The 21539-nt window shown below is 53.8% G+C and overlaps 1 protein-coding gene across 1 annotated transcript in view; it reads right to left on the reverse strand.

Moving 5' to 3' along the window:
• LOC122376142 (protein kibra-like) overlaps nt 1-20976 on the reverse strand; it is a 23552-nt gene extending 2576 nt beyond the window's left edge. Inside the window, exons 1-12 of the mRNA XM_043355851.1 lie at nt 20366-20976; nt 9375-9484; nt 7931-8134; nt 7427-7592; nt 6138-6402; nt 5622-5770; nt 4435-4599; nt 3408-4115; nt 2928-3120; nt 1694-1803; nt 1206-1326; nt 654-845 (exon numbers count right to left, since the gene is read on the reverse strand). Of these exons, the coding sequence (XP_043211786.1) occupies nt 654-845; nt 1206-1326; nt 1694-1803; nt 2928-3120; nt 3408-4115; nt 4435-4599; nt 5622-5770; nt 6138-6402; nt 7427-7592; nt 7931-8134; nt 9375-9484; nt 20366-20493 (2511 nt within the window). The 5' untranslated portion in view covers nt 20494-20976. The remainder of the gene's footprint in view (nt 1-653; nt 846-1205; nt 1327-1693; nt 1804-2927; nt 3121-3407; nt 4116-4434; nt 4600-5621; nt 5771-6137; nt 6403-7426; nt 7593-7930; nt 8135-9374; nt 9485-20365) is intronic.
• Between the last annotated feature and the right edge of the window lie 563 nt (nt 20977-21539).

The raw sequence follows: 21539 nt of genomic DNA on the forward strand, positions 1-21539 counted from the left end.
TGAGAGGGAAGAAAGGCCACACAGCCGACACAGGTACTGTGAATGGGGAGAAGTCGAGGGGTCAGATACAGAACATACGCAGTTTAAAGGGGTGAGGTAAGACATGGACACCCGCATTGAAAACGGAAGAGACTAGGGTAGGATCCATGAGGACAAGTTATAAAGGAACTGAAAGTAGTGCCAAAAGTAGTGTCTAAGACTACTGTGAGAAGCAAGAACAGGCAGCAACGTCAGTACGTCTGCATATCAATGACGCCAAATCGCGGAAAAGCAAAATATGAAGGGGCGCAATGTTTACACATTACTTCTGTAGTGAAAGGTCTGCAACACACGATTTGATAATGACACGATCATATGCAGGCACGCGCATGCATACTGATATGCAATGAGTTTGTACGCATATTCATGAATTTGTTGGCTATGCATGATCACGTTTTATGCAGAGATGACCATGCATGTTGCATGGTCATCATGTTCGATGACAAATCGTTCGAAAAACCTCGATACAATGTCACAACCTATCAATATTTCATGTTTTCTTACACTTACAGAAACATGCATATAGGTCACCACACAAACACAGCATAAGCCCCCGCCCCCTCCCCCAGCATCAGCCACCACCCCACGCTCACCACTCTCACACCGGCTCTCACCTGGTTCTTACTGACGGCCGCGCTCGGTGAGAACGTCTGCGAGCGTTTGACGGTGGGCGTCTTGGGCCGGGCGCCGCCGCAACCGGCCAGGGACGGTGTGCGCAGGGAGCGGTCCGGACCGAACACACACTCTGTGTTGGTACCCTTGTCCTCTGTTTCCGCGGAGAGAGCCATGCCGCTGTCAAGCAGCGACTGAGGGGAGAGAGGGGCGGGTGAGTGAGTGAGTGAGTGAGTGAGTGAGTGAGTGAGTGAGTGAGTGAGTGAGTGAGGTGAGAGGCTGTGAGAGGGATGGGAGGTGACTGCCGTCGATGCAAGTGAGCCTGCTATGAAATGGTCAAGGCCAGGCCAAGAGGCTGTCAGTCGGACGCATACCTACGGAACTAAATACGGCGAATATATTGCACAAGTGACAAAGCTCGCACGGACTTCTTCCATTGCATATGTACCCCAATGAATCAAACATCAGTGAGACTGTTGCGATGCGCCCCACTCACAAGTCACCCCCCCCCCCCCCGCATTCCCTCGCGCATCAAGCACGCTCCCTCCGCTCACCATTTCCTCCAAGGGCGAATAGTCCTCGGGAGGGCCCGTCATAGTTGAGGCTCGGGAGTCGTGAGGCGCCTCATCCCGCGAGCTGGCTGCGGCTGCCGCTGCCGCCTCCAACACGTCAGATCTGGTGGGGAGGGGCCGGGGGAGTGTCAGACAGACTGATCGACGCCAGAGAGAGGGGGGCAGAGATATGCGCCGCATATGCACATTCCACAGAAAGTGGGGCAACCGAATTGCGGAACGAGCTTGTAGCTGCATCGAACCATGCAAATAATGCTTATCTGAAAGCTGTCCCAAAAATGCAGAAAATTCTCCTGATCGAGAGATATACGTATACATTGACGTTAGCGGAAGAGTGAATACTGAATGCCATGCATTTCTGTGTTAACGTATGTTTACTCTATAGCACAGTGAATTCCGTTCTGGCGGTATGTCAGGGGGCCCTGACATGCCCCCCGCTGCCCCTCGACCCTAGGCGCCGCGAAACTCACCCGAAGTGGAAGTGGGCGGCTGCCGGCGGGTCCGACATCGACATCACGTTATACCACTTCAGTGAGGTGTCGCTGGCACTGAACTCGGCCAGACTGACCTGGGTGCTTCCCTGCAGACGACCGGAGTGATTCAACTGGTCAGTACAAGCACACATAATGAATGAGCAGTAACTTGAGGGTCATCACATTGGAGGCCATCAGAGGCCTGTTTCACTAAAAACTTGCAATTACAAGTGTTTGTAGTTTACAATTCATAGGTATTTTTACCAACTACGTAAAAACCGATTTCACTAAGCTTCATCGCCAGTAGCACCTCCGATAAGAAAATGTTTGCAAATAAACTTGTAAACAGTAAAATTGTTTTTAATCAAGAACTATAGCATGTTAAAGATATTGCTTCTTTTTATCAAATTTTGTCTAGTATTCATGTCAAAAGCTGTCTAATTAAATTATTAATAATGATGCTGTTGGTAAAGATATGAATGATAGTTCACATTATCCTTTTATTGGAAGAAAATAACACGCAAAACATTTGACAGCAGAAGACTGTTGAATGCAATTATGGCGCGCCAATGACAAAACATGACGATATTTTAATACCGATTATTTTGCTTCTTAGGGTGTGTGAAAAGTAAAGGAAGAGCATGAAACGATTCAACAAAGCATAGTTGTTCAAAATATATGACTGTTTTGCATTATTGCACAAAAAGTATCAAAATTCCGAACGTCAGGACCACTGGAATTTCAGGTTTGTAATTACGATGTTTTCTTTCAAGCTTCTGGTCTTCGTGAAACAGAAAGTTTGCGATTCCCATGTTTTCTAGCAAACTTTTTCTTGTAAAAAAGTTTGCAAATTTTCAACTCAAAATTCATGTTCAAAGGTTTCGTGAAACCCAAATCTCAAATGTTGGTAATTATTTCTTGTAAACTCAAGCTTTTTCTTTGTAATTTCAAGTTTTATTTGTTAGTGAAACAGGCCTCAGAAAGAAACACACGAAATGCACTCTGGACTTAAAAATGACAATACTTGTCACTATCGACTGCTGCTTAAGGTGTATGATCTTGAGAAGCGCAATATTAGTTTTAACAAAAACTAATAACTAATATTGTTAGTCGCAATAGTTTTGAACATTTAACATGACACAAAGCCCAGCTGCCCAGCTGCGTTTAGTCGATGGTTTAGTCAATAACCCACAACAGAAGTCACCAGACCGACCCCGCCCGGGCCACTCACCAAGCAGATGTCATCCGCCTCCTCCTCGGCCGTCCAGACGTTGATTTTGAGCGACTTTGAGACGAGTCTGTCCGGCTGAATGGGAAACGGGAACACCTCGCCGAACGTGGGCCTCTCCAGCTCCGTCACAGGGTGGGTGCGACACGCGAAGAAGCCGGCAGGAGGGTTGGGCAACAGCGCCACCTTCACGTATCTGAAGGGGAGAGATCAGGGGTTACTGGGTTTGTTTAGGAGGTGACGGGCGAGACGATGTCCGAGGTTCACACAGAAAATGACAAGGCGTGTCGAATAAGCCCAGGATGTAAGATTGCACATAATGTTGTAGGTATACTGCACCACCCCAGGACCCCCTCCCCCCTGCAACACCCCAGTGCTCCTCCGCATCTCTTAGAATTCTGCCCCATTCCGCTACTCCCACCTCTGTTCCCATCCCAGCTATTCTCACTCCTCTCTCCCCTCTGCCCCGCCTCGGGTACTCACACAGGCAGGCCTTCCGGCACGGAGAGCGCCGAAAGGTTCCGAGCTCGCTCGATGCCCACGTAGAGAACTCCATCGGCCAGCGCGTAGCGCAGCCGGACCTGCAGTTGGGCAGTCTCCAGACTGGCCAGTAGGCGGCGGCTGCACGCCTCGAACACACCCGAGTCTCCGGCCACGGACTCGTTGCTGACCGCCGCTGAGACGGGTCGCTCGCCGGCCACGGCCGCGTCCAGTTCGGCCTCCAGGATCGGCGAGAGGGGCGGCTCGGGCCCACCGACGGCGCCCGCCGAGTCGGCGCGCTCGTAGGCGGGCGGAGGTGCCGCCTCGAACGGTGAGACGGGCGGCGAGACGGACTCGAGAGAGGAGCGGGGAGACAGAGACGCCGGCTGCAGCTCGCCGTCACTGGCGTGCAGGAGACGTTCCACCCGCCGCTGCAGGTCCACCATGTCTACTCCGGAGCCGCCGCCACCGCCCCCGCCGCCTCCGCCACCGCCGCCCGCGGGCTCGGCGTACTGGGGCAGGCCGTAGATATCGGTGAAGCTGAGGCTGGACAGACTGCTGGCGTGGCTGCTGAGGCTGCCCAGACTGCTACTGCTGCTGATGCTGAGACTGCTGGCTGAGCTGCGCAGCTGTGTCTCTAACTGAACCATGCGCGTCATGGCGTCTCGCAGGCCCGCCAAGAGTGATTGCCGGTCCTCGTATAGTCGTAACCTGACGAGCACCGATGGTATGGGTCAGACAAAACACGAGGACACGAAGCGGCAACACGGACCGGATCTCGCCACACGGACCTGCCCACCCCAAACCGAGTCGTACTGCGCAGTTCGCGTTGCATGGGAAACCCTTCACCGGCTGAAGATAATCGCATCAGACAATCTGTGAAAACGAGTTGTGAAGCCACGCGGCGTATCCGAGGTGAAATATCCCTGCATGCAGGCACCATGACAGTAGATGGACCGATTGAAGGTAGCCGCAGTGTCCGGCGAACTCAAGAGACAGTGGCTCTGAGGGCGGGAGACTCAGCACTCACCGGTCGGCAATGATAGTATTGGACATTTCCATCGCCTCTTGTATGTCGATCTGCAGTCGGTAGATGCGACTCTGGATCGAGTCAGCCTCGTCTCCGGACCGCTGGCTCGCTGCCACCCGCTGCAGTTCCCTCAGGTACTGTTCCTTCTCCTGGATCAGCAGCAACCTGCCGGCAAGGCGAGCATAAGTGTCAAGAAAATGCCCTCGGGAAAAACAAGAGTATATAAGGATGGGGTATCGAGGCGGTTGGCTGTTGTAACGAATACATCACAATTCAAAGTTCCAAACATAAAAGGTCAGGTCAGGGTCACTGGTCAAACATTTTAGCGCAATATTATGTCTGGCGGTCTTATGCATTCAGCGGTCAAAGGCCATCCCCTACCCAGCTCACCAAATATAACCATCCAAACCGTAACAGACAAAGCTGTACCGACGATCAAGCCCACAAGCCCGTTTCCAGGCATTCCCGTCCCATCGCCGTCCTCACCCATCAACAGCGCACCCCTACGCGCTGCAACCATGCACATTGCACATTGCACAGTACAACTGTGTACCTACATTGCACACCCATGGCCACGCCAACGGCATGCCCCCCCCTCCCCCCAGTTGGAGCCCTCCCCGCGGCCCGACGCCGGAGCGGCACAGGGCACTCAGCTATCTAGTGCCGACATCGGGGCCGTGTGCAGTTGTGCACGCGGTCCGGGAAACGCCAGCCGATGGCTCTGCACGCTCCGACTGACGGACGGAATGTCAGCTCGGACTGGGTCGGGCCGCGCGGCGGCCGGCGGTGACTGTCGGGCTGACGGAGGCGGCGACTCACTGTCGCCAGTTCCGGACTACCAGTCGAGCATTTCCTGGCGACGGCTGGACACCGCCGCTGTGGCGCCAGCTCGCTCCAGCGCCGATGTGACGCTGACGCCGCCACACTCCCACCGCGTCTGCCCCCACCACCAGCCGTTCTTCCTGATTGTCCAGCTAAGCTAAGCCTTCTCCCCGTCCCTGCTTTTTCAGCCATTACTCCAATATGCCAGCTCTTCTGTGTCTCGCTGTGCCTATTCCACGAATTCGGTCAGGTCCCGTCTCCAATTTTATACCCTGTACTAGTATCCGACCCTCTGCCACTTTACTGCTAGCACCCTGCCCCTCTCACTCTCCGTTTCCCTGGCTTCCCGTCATTCGTATTCTCACCTATCCTTGTCCGATTCGGTTTGTTCGGGCTGCAGTCGATCCTCAATGTCGGCCAGCTGGTGCTGTATCGCCTGGACCTGCTTCCTTGACTCCTCATACTGAAGTCGCAGCCGGGCGACGTCGGCCAGCCGGGCCCCGATTGGTCGTACCTGGGGAGACAGGTCAGGTCGGGTCAGGTCGGAGGTCACAGTCACAGGTCAGCGGCCACGGGTCACAAGTCATGTTAGATCGCCAATCGACTAGAGTCAAAGGTAGTGTAGGGCCAGATGCGACATAAAGCGAGCTTCGTCACAGGTTATTACGAAAGTTTCATCAAGCATGGACCCAAACAATTAACAAGATGTTACAGCCGACATAGCAAAGTGACACTGTATACAAGACGGTTAATAATTAGGAAACATCTTTCCTCTTCTTTGAACAGCTCTCTCACTAAAGCAGGGATCCCAGCACAAGAGCTATCTTCCTGCCCCATGATTATTAGCTCATCCTACCACGCCAACAATCGCCCGCACTCACATCACTGGACAGATCTGTCTGTGAGGCGATGCTCAGTTTCTGCGAGGCCGCCAGCCCGTAGGCGACATCCTCGGGCGCGGAGCCGTCCGCCGCCGGCTGTAGCCGCTGCAGCTCGTGACGCAGCTGCGACAGACACTGCAGCAGCTGCTGCTTCTCCCGTTCGCCAGAGGTCAGAGACCGGTCGATGTTGGTTAGTTCCTCGATGATGGCCTCGGCCTCGGAGACGGTGTAGGGTGAGCGCAGAGAGGTCATCTTCATCTCCACCCTAAGGGGACGGGAGTAAGGGTCAGATGAGGTCAGGAGTGGGGTCAAGGCCGAAAGCATGGCCGAGGCTGGACGGAGACAGGGTTGGGGTCAAACGGTACAGGTTGGACGGCAGTACAACCGGGTTTTGAAAGAGACTGTTCCTTGGTTAGACGAGGGCTCACACGCGTGTCGCTTAGCGGGGAGGACAGGGCTCATCTCAAAGCTATATTAAAATCGCAAAAGGAAGACATGAGAAAGGAACAAGAAACCTTAAAAAAACGAGAGCAAAGGAAAATGGCCGGAGAAAGAGAACATCTAAGAATGTGGAGGAAGCGATAAGGTAGGGAACGACATCCAAAGGCACCACAGAAGGCGAGGGGGCACAGCGCGGGCCGCCCGGCCAACATCAACAGGCATCAAAGGGCGCGGCGGCGGCCGGCGTTCGGTACACGGCCGCTGCCACGCCACCCCCACCCCGTCCCCGGGCCGGGGCGGCGCGGCGCTGTGTTTGGACAACGGGGCCTGCCAGCAGCCGGCGCCGCATTCCTTCTCAGAGGAATCCGGCTGGCCCCTCCCCAGCCCTCGCGGGGGAGGGGGCCTCCCGCGAATACACAGGCCAGACTGAGCGGCGTCAGTCGGCGGCCCCCCGACCGACTCCAGAGGACAGCAATGGTGACACGTTCAAAATGGCTACAACAAGCAGCAGGGAAATACTAGCTGCTGTTCTTCGTTTCAGACGCAATGTAAATGAGTGGGTCATCCCAGGAATTTGAAATAAATATAAAACCAATGTTGTAATTGGTGCCCCTTGCCAAACATTCCTTACACGAGACCTTGGTGTTGCCAAAGACACCACAAATTACTCGGTGAACTACCCAGACAATCTCAGTCTCATGCCAGTCATCAGCATACACGAAGAGTCAACCGCATTCTCAAACAACCCCTACCCCGGAACAAACCCATCAGAGTTCCTCCACACCTAGGGAATACCCACAAGAGCCCCTCAGATCCCAGGACAGTCCCCGTTTCTCCTCGCCACTCACTGTGCCAGCGTCTCGACCCCGCGCTCTCTGAAGGCCATCTCTGTCCTCATCCTCTCGAGCTCGAGCCGCAGTGACTGGACCCGTCCCCGGGCCGCCGCCACGTCTCCCTTCAGCGACTCGGGGTCGTACCGCGTGCCCACGCTGCCTTGACTCGAGTGCGAGTATACTGAAATGCACAAAGAAATCCAAAGGTCAGAGTCGGAGGCGATGTGATACGGGGTAGCTGGCAAGCCGCACGTTATATTAGCAGAGCGGCAAGGAAAGGTGTCACCAGAAGAGGAGGCGTGACACAGTGACACAATATGGCTTGGCTCGCAGATTGACACATAGGGTGGCAGCAATCAGCATGGCATCACATACGGTTTATACACCATACAGACAGGAATCCGTGCCACTCCACTTACACTGGCGGCAGCCAAGCGGCTGCGGCTAGGACGGCATATGGGACGACACAAACTCAGTCACAGCCAATGATAGGACATGCCGTTCATCAGCAAAACTCACCGCTCGTCTTTGAGGCGCTCAGGTTGGTCATGGCGTTGTTGAGATGTAGGTACTCCTCCTGCAGGATCTTGAGCCGCTCCTGCTTCAGGTTGAAGATCTCCCGCTTCGCCTCCAGGTGCTCCTGAGCGGTCACCAGGTAGTCTTTGAGCATGGACTCCTGCATCCGCCGCCACTCCTCGCGCGGGTCCTCGATCTGGGTGCTCTCTGACGGACGGAGGGGGAGGGGCAGGGGGTCAGTGGAGCGGGGTGATGTCACTGCCGCGCTATGCGAATTCCGAGCGATGCACTGCTCCGCCTGGCGCCCGGCCAGCAAAAACAACGCATTCAAGAATAACACACCCACATTGATAAACTTATCCCCGTTATTCTGATGATAGTCCACAAGCATGATCCATTTGTAATACATGCAGTGATATTGACTGCAGACCGATGTATTTTTTGGGGGGATGGGAAAGAGGAATTTCAAACAAGTGCTTAGCAAAACTTGCGTCTGACATCGCCACGCTTGAGCCTCATCGACAAAGGAAACACTCCTAGAGCAAACACGAAGTGAGAAGTACGACGGAGCGTCGCGACACTATGAAATGATGAGCTTGACGCAGTATAAAAAAAATGCAGGTTGGTTCGATTGGAGCTGCGATGTCATGCCTCTCATGGTTGCTGGTTGCATGTGTATGTAAACGATAAAGACATTGAGGGCACCGACCTTATGTTTTAGCGCCTCGCTGTGGGCTTTAAATGTAACTGACCATCTCATGCAAATATTTTGCTAGGCCGATAAAAACCTGTAGCCGGTTTCCCCAGTCCCCAATGTTATTTTGATTTCACGCGTTACTTTTCCTCACCACTCCCCTTTCATACGGCATTCCACATAGGCGCTCCATGACCTTGAAGACGATGAGCCGTGCAAACAAAGGACAAGGAATTCAGGAGCCCGTTTAAATGGCCGAGATAGCGGCAACAATCAGCGCTCGCTGTTGAACAGGGTGTGTTTACCTTACAATATCGCACTAAGCCGTGTTTGATGACCTGTCTAGAGTCTACACAGGCGTGAGGCCAGGGACCGGCAGCTGCTGAAGGCAGGGGTGCGCGCCGCGCCGGGCCGGGCCGAGCCAGTTCCCACGGCCTAATTACAGCAACAGGTTGCCTCCGGGAACGAACCCTCCCCTCCCCACTACCCAGCACACCAACCAGCATACACAACAAGCTTCCTGAAGGCAACCCGTGACAATACCCGGCCCACGGGAGCCGCAAACCCGGCCGCGCCGCCGACCCACACATCACGTGACTGTCCAGGGTGTCGAGTGTCGACTGGCTTAACTCCTGTCACGTGATCGGCCGATCTGGCTCAGCGGATCAGCGCCGATCAAACGGCACCGCCGTGGGACTCTGAGCCGGCCGGCCGAGGTGTGGTCACGTGACACAGCCCCACAGCAGAACTCACTGGTCACGTGGTTGACGTAGTAGACGCCGATGTTGTTGTCGTAGGCCTCCTCCCATCCCAGAGGCAGTTCATTGCCCACGCAGTCCGAGAATGACTGGGGTTTTGTGTACCTGAAACAGAGCAGACGGCGGCGTCAGGCACGTGGTTCAATGAGCGATGACCGGGGTGTGGGACGGGGCGGCGTGGCGACAGGGTCCGGTTCGGGACTGCGGACAAAACACAGCCCAGTCGGGCCTAATGGGCTGCTTTGGCGCGACACCTACGGAGCTGCCAGACATACCTACACATACCGGCCGCTGCGGCCGGCGCAAAGACAAAGACCGACGCGCCGGCCGGCCGCTGACAAAGGCGGGCTAAATGACGAAATGACGGGCGTCCGCCGGCCGGCGCCGACTTCCCCGGCCGCCGCCGCCGCCGTCAGCGGCGGCCCTGACTGACAGCGGCGGTCGGTGACGGCTGCCGCCCGTCCGCCGCCGGCCCGAGGAATGTGGCCTTGTACCGCGCTGCCATGTACCAGCCGGTCGGCCGGCCGGCCACTGTGATTTCACTACCAAAATACCCGGACTCCGCGGCCGGCTGGCGGGCAGGCGGGCAGGCGGGCAGGCGGTAATACGGACAGGCGGGCTGCCGCACTGGCGGGAAGGCGGGCAGCGCGCAGGCGGGGAGGCGGGCAGGCAGACTGGCGAGCAGGGGACAGACAGATAGGCGGTCTGCCGCAATGACAAGTAGGCGAGTAGACTGGTAGGCGGGCAGGCGGACAGGCAGGCGGGCAGACATATCAAGCGTCAACAGTCCGAGTTCAGTAGAGCACCGGGTAACTGTAGCACGTTGTGATGACCCCTCCCCGTTCCCGGGCGGTGACTACCCTATGCACTGTGCAGCGTCACAGAGCCGGCGGCTCTGTGGCGGGGACGGGGTGGGGTCTGAGTCACTGGACAGCAAGCATTCAGCAAACCGCACGGAAGGGCTAGTGCCGGTTGCCCACTGAGGACTGAAGTTCACAGTCCCAGTCTGTGATGAATGGTATTTAATGAGGAGTGACGACTGGGGGAGCCTCCATCGAGCGAGCCACAGCAGCGACTCTCACTGTCCTGCTTTGTCCATCAGCGTTACTGTGTACTGTGGACGGTGGACAGCGGACTGTGGAAATGGACGCACCCTCCGCCGCCAGGACTGCACTCTGTGGCGTGTGGAGCACAGCCCGACGGTCGCTCGGGGCGGCTCAGGCCCGGCCCAGCCGTCCGCTCCTCTCTGCGCTGAGCGGGTCGGAATGTGACTGGACCGGCGAGCGGCCCGAGCCAGCAGGACCCGGCCGATCCAGCCAGCGCTGTGCGCCGACTGAGTTCCCCAGTGGACTGAGCGAGAGGAGACACCTGTCCAGCTCTAATCGGCCCATTCTGAGCTACACAAACCAGTGGATAACGAACGTGCCAACCAGCGTACCAGCAGAGGCGACTGCATCTCATCCACAAATGAATGAATTCTGCAAACGCCCGTAAATTCATCCGCCTGCAATGCATGACACTATTGCGTCACATGGCTGATGATTTATCTGGAGGTTATAACACTTAAGTATCATTGATAGTCCCTTCATTTCGTGCTGCCATGAATCATTGGCCGGGCATTCTGCAGCTCGGCGGCAGAGGCGGCGTTGGGTACGGGCTGGACCCGAGGCCGGCAGGCAGGGCCTCGTCTAACATGTTAACTGGGGGGGCAATTGCCTCCCCAGTCGAGCGGATTGCCCCCCCAGTGGCCAACATTTGCCCCCCCAGTCAAAACGTGAACTTCTCACAAAATTACCTTCTCTGCAATGCGTTTTTGTTAGGAGTCTTATACGAATGTAACGACTAACGAGAAACATTAAATTATTTGTTCAAAAACTGCTCATACCCATCACTACGGGAAAAGCCAGAGTTTTGTGATGTATAGAGCCGAGTAGGTACCTACTGTGATTCTGTGATTTTGCTACTGTGATTCAAGTAGCAAATTGTCAATCTCAATTGGCAGCTGACCAGTGACCCAACTCGTGTTTGCGCCCCCCCCCCCCCCCCCCACTCAATCAAACGCACACGGCTCAACATGGATAAGTATGTTTATCAGTGTCTGGTGGGGCAATGTGAGGGGTTAACTCTCGCACTCTCGCCCGTATTGGTGTTTTTCCAGCCGCGAACGTATAGGGAGGAGGGGGGGGGGGGCGTTGGACCTTGCCCCTTGCCGTTTCGCCCCTGATCGAGCTAGAGCTTCGCGGAGAAAACCACCGTGCTGCCCGTCACGAGAGGAAGCCGATGATACCTCATTTTAAGGTCCTAAGCCATCGGTTGACCTTCCAGGTCAGGTCTATGACCCAAAAGTCGGGAAAATCGCGGGACCTGTTACAACGTCGTAAAGGGTGGCTGTTATGTTTTTTTTTTCGGGGTGCTGATCACGAATAGGTAGGTATCATGTCAGTTATGATCATAGATAATGTCTTCATGCATTTAGGCCAGGTCGGGTTAGGTCAGATCAGGTCAACCAGTAAGGGTTTTGCCGGGTATTTGTAGTAGGTGCCAGGTGGCAACCGCCTCTGGCTCTGACAGCTTCGTAACATGTTACGAAGGCACCAAAACTACTTCGTAAACGTTCAAATGGCTGCTTAATTCGAATTCAGCTCCAAAAACTGGCCTAGAATCATGTAAAACTCGAAAAAGTGAACCGAAGTCATCAAAAGTAAATGACCTGACCTGACCTCGCGGTGACCTTGACGCCCACCCTAATGCATGGGAGCAATATCATATCCCATGTTTGAACGCTTAAAACCACGAAAAGACTGCAAACGCGCGGCTAATGCGAGCCGACATACGCCGAATCGCGATTCCGGCCAAACATGGTCTCGAAAAGAAGTCACAGGTCAAAGGTCATTACGGTCAGGGTCATCACATTTTCAGAGTAGGTTAAAATTGACTAACGCGAGGGTACTGAAAGCTTCGTCGCGGTCAGCCGCTTTTACGTGAGTTAGGTATTCGTGAAAAACCGGGGGTCCGTTCGACCCCCCCCCCCTATACGAGCATGGCTTGGATTGCCTTTTTTTTTTGTTTGTTGAAAAAAATCATGGTCTCAGGGCTGTGACGAAAAACAAGTGGCCTAAATCCGGTGAGAAAACTGGATTTGGGGGTACCCTAGGTTTGGGTCCTTCAGTCTCTGCCCCCCCCCAGTGAAAATTCCTTAGACGAGGCCCTGCCGGCAGGACGGGGTTTCGTACCGTTCGGCGACGGCCAGTCGAGCTCGAGACAAGCGGCCTGGCCACCCCCTGACGGCCCCTCGGCGGGCACGGCGGCCGGTCCGGCGTGCCCGCCGTGCTGGCGGATAAGCACGGCACGGTACGGCACGCCACACGGCACGGCAAAGCATGGCTCGACACGCCGCGCGGGAAGCGCCGATACCTGCGCCCTGTGCAGTGTGCATAATGCCTCAGCCGGACCGCGGGGCAAACCCAGTTTCTGTGTAATGCAGCACTCGCAGACAGGCTAGTCTACGATGCTCCAAAGGTCCTCCCTGACCCTGCCGTCGCCTCCGCCTCTGCCACTGCCCGGTTACACCCAGCAAGTCTGACGGAATGTCTGACAGCTGGCCACTGACGGAATGCCAGGTTTCGGCCGTCTCCCGCCGCTCGTCGGGCCGTCGCACCGGCCGCTGCGTCAGCTGCGCCGGCCGGGCGGGCCGGGCGGGCGCGGAGGGCGGGGACGGGCCGGGCGGGGGCGCGGGGCGGCCAGCGACACTGGGCCAGACGGTGGCCGCTGCACGACACCATGGCGAGCGGCGCCGGCCCGCCGAGCGCCACTTCTAATCGCGCCGATCAGGACCTCCAGCCGGCCGTCTTCCATGCACGCGGCGCGGCCGACAGCACCGGCGCGACCGGCGCGTCACTGGGCGACGGAGGACAGGAGGGAAAGGACAGCAAGCCGGGGACTGGTTCAGCATGGAATGAACCCAACAAGCTTGGGAAAAGAAAACAAAACATATGTGTTGGCTTAATCTTAACGTCACAGAGTTTCTGCAAAATTATATGGGTGATTGCTGATCATATTTGGGGCTTGGGCCATATTCTACAATCGAACGTTTACCCAAGGTCACAATCAGTCATGAAATTCGTACCGTTCCACCTAAACAGCGTCTGGGTGGCCCAGAGGTGCAGAGTGGAGCAACTGAGTCACCTTCCTGCACGCGCCGCCAGAGCTGCTGTCCACTCGCCCGTCGGGAGCACGACCTCGAAACAATTCCAATGAATAAAATATTGCCGGCCGATGAGTGTCGGAATGCAGATCCTCGAGCAGGAAATATCCTCCACTCGCCCGTTATCTCCACTGTCATATGCATGCATGCATGCACGGCACGGTAAAGGATGCACGCGCCGACTGGGGGCCAGCAGGGAGGCATATCCTCGCCTCGAGGACAGTGACAGTGGACAGACTAGTTGTGTCGGAAGAGCTATGTTGGACGCAAAATAAGGCGGTGTTTACGTTAGCAGCATGATTCTCGCCACGTTTGCCATCAAGTAAACGCTGTATCAGACTCAGAGTCATGCATTACCTATTTCCCCAGTGTAAAAATCACTGACCATAAGCTTTACAGATGGATCGGTAGCCGTCAGACGCCATAAGAGCCTAGTTGTTAGACCCCGCCCGGCGCCCCTGCACGGGGTCAAAGCGTCCCCACATACGTCCGTGGATTCCCTCCCCTCCAGACCGGGGTCAAAGGACTCCACATCCGGCCGTACGGCTACATTCCCAGCAAAAACAGGGTCAAAGGACCCTCCGCCTAGCCCTGTCCAATGTCCGTTCCCCGTTCCAACGCGGGGTCAAAGGGCCCTACAACCAGCTTCAGCCCCCGTCCCCAACCACATACAATTACACACAGTCTCCACTTCAATGACAAGGCCAGGATCAAACGGTGATGCACCCGTCCGCCTGCGTTCGGCCTACGAGTGATATAGGGATAAAGTATCTTAATTCTGAGGTGCAGTTGACACACAGACCGTGTATCACCCGCGTCCCGCATACCAAGTCTACACAGAGCACGTCTGCCATGCCGCCTGCACAGAACGGTGTTCTACCACGGGTCTGGCAGAGAACCCAGCCAAAGGATCACGAGAAAACACCTTTAACCCGCGAGTTGCTGGGGGGGGGGGGGCGTTAAACGCCCCCACTTTTTTCGCCGGGCCATAGCATAAAAACGGCGCGCCGCAGGCGCGCCAAATTTTATGTACCTGTAGGGAATTGATTGAAGTGTATTGTGACAAAGTTTAAAAAAAAAATCGCGGAAATTTTTTGAGATATCGAGGTTTTAGTGACGTCATGATTTCTGAGTTTTCGGCCAAAAACGGCATATGTTAAAAAATCATATAAAATCACAGAATAGACATACAGACATGCCGTAAACGCCATTAGACTGCCAATACCATGTACAATCAAATGGCTATCTTCGATTATTGATTATCGTTCCGCATTTTCCAAAATCTTGAACTGAATCTTGGCAATTTCTCGTGACTACTTAACGACCATGATACATGCATTTCTTAAATTGAACTTTTTAAGCCAAACACGTACACATATGATAAAATGAATGTCGCCATCGTGTTCTACGCTCCAAATTACCCATAAAACATGTGTCACAGGCTGCGAATATCAGTTTTGATTTTCGGGGATATGTGCCTACCCGGTTGACCTGACCTTGACCCTGACCTATGCTTTACTGACCCCTACATGGAGCTGACACTCTTGTAGGCCTTATATGATGTATTGTGCACCGTTTTGACAGAGTTTATGTCGAGAGGACCCCATTGCGAAGTCCTGAAGTCCATGCTACTGAAAGCCCGATTTCAGGTGTTTGACCTAACCTTGACCCGACCTGTGACCTCAAAATTCAACTTTAAAGTACTCATCTGAAGCGTCTCGTCGCGTTCTTTCGTTTGCCGCCTCATGCGTTTCGCTGCGCCTATTGGTTCTCGAGTTATCGGCTGGGGGCGTTTAGCGCCCCCCCCCCCCCCCAGCAAACGGTGGGTGGCGAAATACCCCAGCAACTGCCAGGTTAAAAAGGCCCGGCAACAGCGTTACTATAAGGTGACAATGACATCTACCAACGTATTCGTATAGGGGTAGTGTAATAAAGCCAGAGTTTACACTGACAATGTTGCAGGGTGCATTGTTCTACAATTGCTCAATTGACAGGCACTAAATCGGGAGGAAAGTGTTGCCTGCGAAAACGAAAAAACACTTCAAAAACTGCAGACTGAGGGATATTCCTTGAACAAAAACGTAGACGCTTTGACGAAATTCCGAAGGTATGGCGCCAATGCTGAACAGAAAAACCAAACTTCGTGACAATTACTAAATTAAGAATTATTATGAACGTCAGGAAGTGAACGACGCGGACGTTGGCAGTCACGTTAAAACCAGTAAAACGCCTTTTGGGCGAAGAACGAGCGAGCGAGATAGTGAGCCCTGCACGTGCGGAAGGGCGAGAGGGTGCTTCCAACGGGCTTGTGCAAAGCACCCTTCTAACCGGTCGCTAGCGGTGTGCCAAATTTGAACGCAATTGGCCCAGCCGTTCCTGAGATCTGGCAGCGGCATTCTGCACGTGCGCACGTGCAAACGGGGTCCAAAATGACTTTTGCACGGCACCCTACTAACTGGTCCCCAACCGTGTACCAAATTTGAGCGCAATCGGCCCAGCCGTTCTCGAGATCTGGAAACGCCCCCTGCACGTGCGCACGTGCAGTAGCACCCTAACCGCAACACACGGGAATGCAATGCCTGGTGGGTGCCTACCTGTATGCCAAGTTTCAGCGAAATCGCCCCAGTAATTACCGAGTTACTGAAATGGGAACAAATTTGGCACCTCTTATTGTTGTATTTTGCACGTGCACTGGGGGTGACCCACATACATCGAGAGTATCCTATTTTGGGTAGAAGGGATGCTGCTACCCTACAAAAATTACCGCAAGTCAATCGCCCAAGCGGCTGCTGAGATATGAGCCTCTCAAAATCACTACTTTTGCAAAACAGCTTGAACACCCCTGACTTTTCACGTGGCACGTGCCACGACGGTCACTGAGATGTATCAAAAGTAGTCAATTACGGGGTAGAAGGGATGGGGCTACCCAACAAAAAAGACCGCAGGCCAATCGGTCCAGCGGTTGCTGAGATATAAGCCTCTCAAAAGCGTTACAGGCCGGGCCGGGCCGGGCCGGGCCGGGCCGGGCCGCTCATACTGAGATTTTTCCGTTATATTGAAAAGACTCACTTCGCTCGCTGCGCTCGCTCGCTCGTAATAAAACGAAATGGCTCCACGAATGTGGACAGCACACGCTATAATATAGGAGCGTGAAGGTGACTTAATTACACCATTTGAAATAAATTCACTATCCAGATCACTCATTTACTCATTTTATGCTACCAGACCACATTGGCATTTATAGCTCAGCATGATCTATGTTCATTGTTCATAGCGCTACTAAACAAGCAGACTGGGCGGTTACTACAAATTACTTTTTTGGCCAATAGATGGCGTCAGTGGTAAGCGCCTGAATAGTAGACTGCTCCGCAAAACAGACTTTGGCAGAGCAGCGGATAGATGAGTGGGAGGGGAGATGTTCTGTCGCCAGGTTGAAAAGTACGAATGTGTAGTATTTGAACGATGTTTGCGATATCGGAAGAGGAAGAGGCAGAAGGTATGTCTTTTTTCAGCGATGATCGAACTGATTCTCTTGCTATATCCACCGGGCTGGACTCAATTAACACTGGACAGAGACACAGGCCTTACAGTCCGAATTACAGAAGAAAACACTTATTCCGTACTGCGTAAATTGACTAATTTATTTCAAACGTTCGAAACAAAAACAAGGAATTCGGCCGTATATACCAATTTTATATGGCAGAAGCCCTCCCTGATAACAGACTGACGGCAATGTTTGCCGTTCGTGCGGCCGCGGAGAAAAAGCGGGCCTGCCAGAGCCGATTAGGCTGATGGCCTCTGTATCACCGGTATCAGCGTCAGATACGGCGGATAGGCCGCTCCCGCCGATATAGCCGCATTCCTGGGCAGCCGCGCTATCAAACGACCCGCAATCTCGAGAGTACTGCCAATACGCCAATCGAAACACTGACTCATGCACCGGTAACCGAGGGTGAGCCTGCACGGCCCCTCCCCGCTGCGCCAACAGACACTTCAGCAAGGTCGCAACGGACGGCCTCCGTCTGTCACAACGCAAACGGAGTGATTTGTGCCGGGACAAAGGTCAGTCCAAGCCAGTCTGCCACCTGATGTCGTGACATAAGCGGTCCGGACCATGGACCCCTGCTTGGCAACTGGTCTAATGAAAAGAAACTTTCCCTCGTGACAGCAAAGCAATGGCGTATAAGGGCAGTCGGACGGCTTCGAAAAGAAAACAGAAAATACCAATAACAACATGAATCACCACAATGCAATTCCTTGCACAGACATCGATAATGTTCTTGCCACGCCCTAGGCCATACAATATTCAACACAATATTGTTCAACCCAATATTGTTCTCTGTATACGGATGGACCTCTGCTAAAGCTGCACTGGGCCAGCCAGCTCTGGGTCTGAGGCCGGTTACACACCGCTCGACCGTCACGCCAAGCCGCGCCGGATCGGCAGATCGGCTCGGCTCCGAGAATTCTGGCTCGCCGCGGCCGGCTGCAACATCCGACTCGTACACGAAACGCGGCTCATGCATGCATTACCATCCACAAGTACGGCGCACATTAGCAGGATGAGACCGAGACGCCGCAGCAGTAAAAGTACTCTGACGGCCGCAGTAAAAGTACTGCACTGACAGTGGAGCTCGGATGGCGAGTTTGGCTTTATTTGATTTTAATGCAAAATGCGAATACCAAATTTCTCAAGGTTTCTTTAACGAGCCTAGTGATGACAGATGTAATCAAGCTTTTTAAATTGACTGGATGAAAACGTTTGTTTGCAAACTGCCGAATTTAACATCATTTGTGCGTGCGGTCAAACGTTCGAAAGTCCAGCCTGGACTTTGGCCATTTTTGCAGGTGGACCTTGTTCTCAATAACGTGAAAAGATTAACTTAAATGAATGAAGTAGGTATGCAACTTCTCAAGAAACTGAAAGAGTAGGCATATTTAGATGAAGAAAGAAAAGAAATCAGCCAAGTCATGTAAATCTTTCAGTCAAACCTCATCAATTAGGAACAAAATTCCTTTTTAGGGAATTAGGGGTTTAATCATGATTTATTCAAAACCTATTGATGACTAATTATCTTTTCCTCGCATAAAAGAGAAACTTTAAATTTTTATTAAAACAAGTTCACTTTAATTGCACAGCAACAAAGATTACAGGCTAACCAGAGGCTTTCCGAAATTCGAGAAACGTTTGACCAGCTTCGTCCGATGGCGCCGGTATGGATCTGCCAATGACTTTTTGGCCCTCATGTCTCAACGTCTGAAGCATTTAGAAAATGATTTCATTTTCGGGTAAATAACTTTTCACATGGAAGAAGGCATGTTTTAGCAGCAGTAATGAGCATTTCTGTATCAGGGCCACGCTCCCATGCAAATGCATTATGTGTACGAATAAATGCAGAAAAGGACGTACAAATCAATGGTTGGGTGGATAAATGAATAAATGAATGAATGAATGAGTGAATGAATGAATGAATGAATGTATGAACGACGAACCAATAAATGAATGAATGAATGAATGAATGAATGGTGCATACGAAAAACAACTTATTCCTCGTCATAGATTCCAGACATTTAACTTCTGTAGGTAGGTAAATGAATAAAAAGGAGTGCTTCACAGATACCTAACTAAAATGTCAAGCAATTCAAGCATGATACAGTTAAGCTTTTCGGACAATTGAGAGCCTCAGGCATTCGAGACACTTGCACGTATCATAGCATTTGAAATACATGAAAATTGAAAGTAGGCGTTTTCCTCGAATAAAAAGAAAAGTGTGTGATTTAAATGTAAAAGGTTTGCTTTATGTTGGTAAGCAGCGCATCAGAAATAGAAATCCGAGGACTTTTCAGATTTGGAGAAAGTTTTTTCATAATAGCCGCTAGGAATAAAGTAATCTTGGCCCGGCAGCATCCCACACTGCCTTTCTGGACCGAGCGGTGTCCCTGCCACGCTAAAACAGTGGAACGAGCGAGAATTGAACCCACGATCCGGAACAAGGTCACGCATTCGGCATACTAGGAAACCGAGAGATTTGGGGTAGGCAGCTTCTGCAATCTTTTTCATCAGCGCCTGACCAGGGAAGGCTGAACAAAATGTGTCTTTCAAAAGGACTTTGCAGAACAGATGGTGATTCTAGCTCGGTTTTATCAGCGTCTTACATCTCGTGTCCGCAAATGTTGCTGTCAGGCTGGAGAGAAAGTTGGGAACCAATTTCAGGGCAGGAGCCTCTATCAACGAGAGCCGGATCCAAAAGCTAGCCAAACCTAAACCAAAAGCACATGGGCTTTCTCAGTGCTGAAAATATCCTCTAGCAGTTACCAGGCGGCCCGGGACAAGGCTCAGCGACTGGTGCGTCCCTGGAATGCCCTCAAGCACATTCTCTGGAATTTGGCCTCCAGCCAAGACAGCAATAACGTCTGTGGTGGCAGCGTGCCGTGTACCGCACAGACTGCAGTCAGGTTACAAAGAAACAGCGATTTCCAGCTCCTCAGGAGCCGTTTTACGATATTTGACGAGCAACAGCTGGTCGTGGCGAAGCGAAACGCGGCCGGCCGCTCGGCCGTCCGGCCCCGACGGATAACGGATCCACCGCGGTCCGACCTACGGGGCTCACCAGAGCTTTTTCATAGCTCTGGCATCAAATCTATGCATAACACGGGGTCAGAGCACACCCCTAGAAAAAGTCCCCCTCTGGGCCCCCTCCCCTCCCCACGCACCTGTGCCCAGGGGCCACATTCCACAGCGCGGCGCCAGCGCCGCCTAGCGGCCGGCCGTCAGCACTCACCTATCCCTCGGATCCACCCAGGTCGTTTTCTTGGTCGTATGGTCGATAAAGTAGATTTTTCCGTCCACATCACGTGCCATGTCCCATCCGTCGGGCAGAGGCATCTCACCGTTCCGATTCCGCGGCATTTTCCGCACTGAATTCACCACCGGGCACCGCGCTCACACACCGACGTGCACACCGCCCTCCATCTTGAACCGTACGAGCATTCCATTCCCGGGTGACGTCACACCACGCCGCGGGGCCAGCCAATCAGCGGCCGCGTTCCACAGATCGGAATGCGGTATTAACATAACAAAGCCGGTCAGCTATCATTGAACAATTCTCCACTTGCGCAGTAGTTTGCGATAAAGCCGCGGTCGGCGAGGGGGCTCCGGCCAGCGCGACAGACCAGTAGCGCCGCTCGCAGCACTGCCACTGACGGGTTCGGTACTGGTCGGCCGGGCCCGCGGCGCGTGCTCTCGACGTATGGTGGCAGCCCGGTCGGTCGGTCGGTCCGCCTCTGGGGCCGCGCTCGGCCGCCTTGGCTCGGCCCTGCTACGCGCGTGCTAAGGTCAAGGCATCGACGGCGCGGCGGCGGCGGCGGGCCTTGGTGGCCGCGCAGCTCTCCTCTGGGGGGAGGGGAGGGGTCAGGAATGCCCTGCGTGCCCATGCCGGCGGCGACGTTCTGCGAACGGTGAATGAATGCGTCGTCGATTCCGACAGTACTTGGGCGCACGGCGCCACTTGGGCTGCCCAGCCGTTCCGTGAAGCTGACGTAGGCACCGCGATATTCTCGGAGCACACAGTATCTTAGAACGGACGTGTCAACGATTACTAACCATGCCTACCTTTCGTGGGTCGAACTAGATTGAGCTTCCCGGACACCTCCAGCTATCGACGAGAGGCACACGCACTAAAGCTTACGAATCACAGCAGTTCCTCCTGGGTACCTACCAGGGCTGCGGAGTCGATGGATTTTCGGCGACTCCGACTCCGACTCCGACTCCGGCTTTCAAAAACCAGCTCCGACTCCGACTCCGACTCCGGGCAGAATTGTCGACTCCGACCGACTCCAACTCCCGACTCCGACTCCGCAGACCTAGCAGGGCTGCGGAGTCGACAGATTTTCGGTGACTCCGACTCCGACTCCGGCTTGGGTTTCTAAAATCGACTCCGACTCCGACTCCGACTC

The sequence above is a fragment of the Amphibalanus amphitrite genome, unplaced genomic scaffold, assembly GCF_019059575.1.
Source record: "Amphibalanus amphitrite isolate SeventyFive unplaced genomic scaffold, NRLGWU_Aamphi_draft 002030F_arrow, whole genome shotgun sequence".
NCBI lineage: Eukaryota > Metazoa > Arthropoda > Thecostraca > Balanomorpha > Balanidae > Amphibalanus > Amphibalanus amphitrite.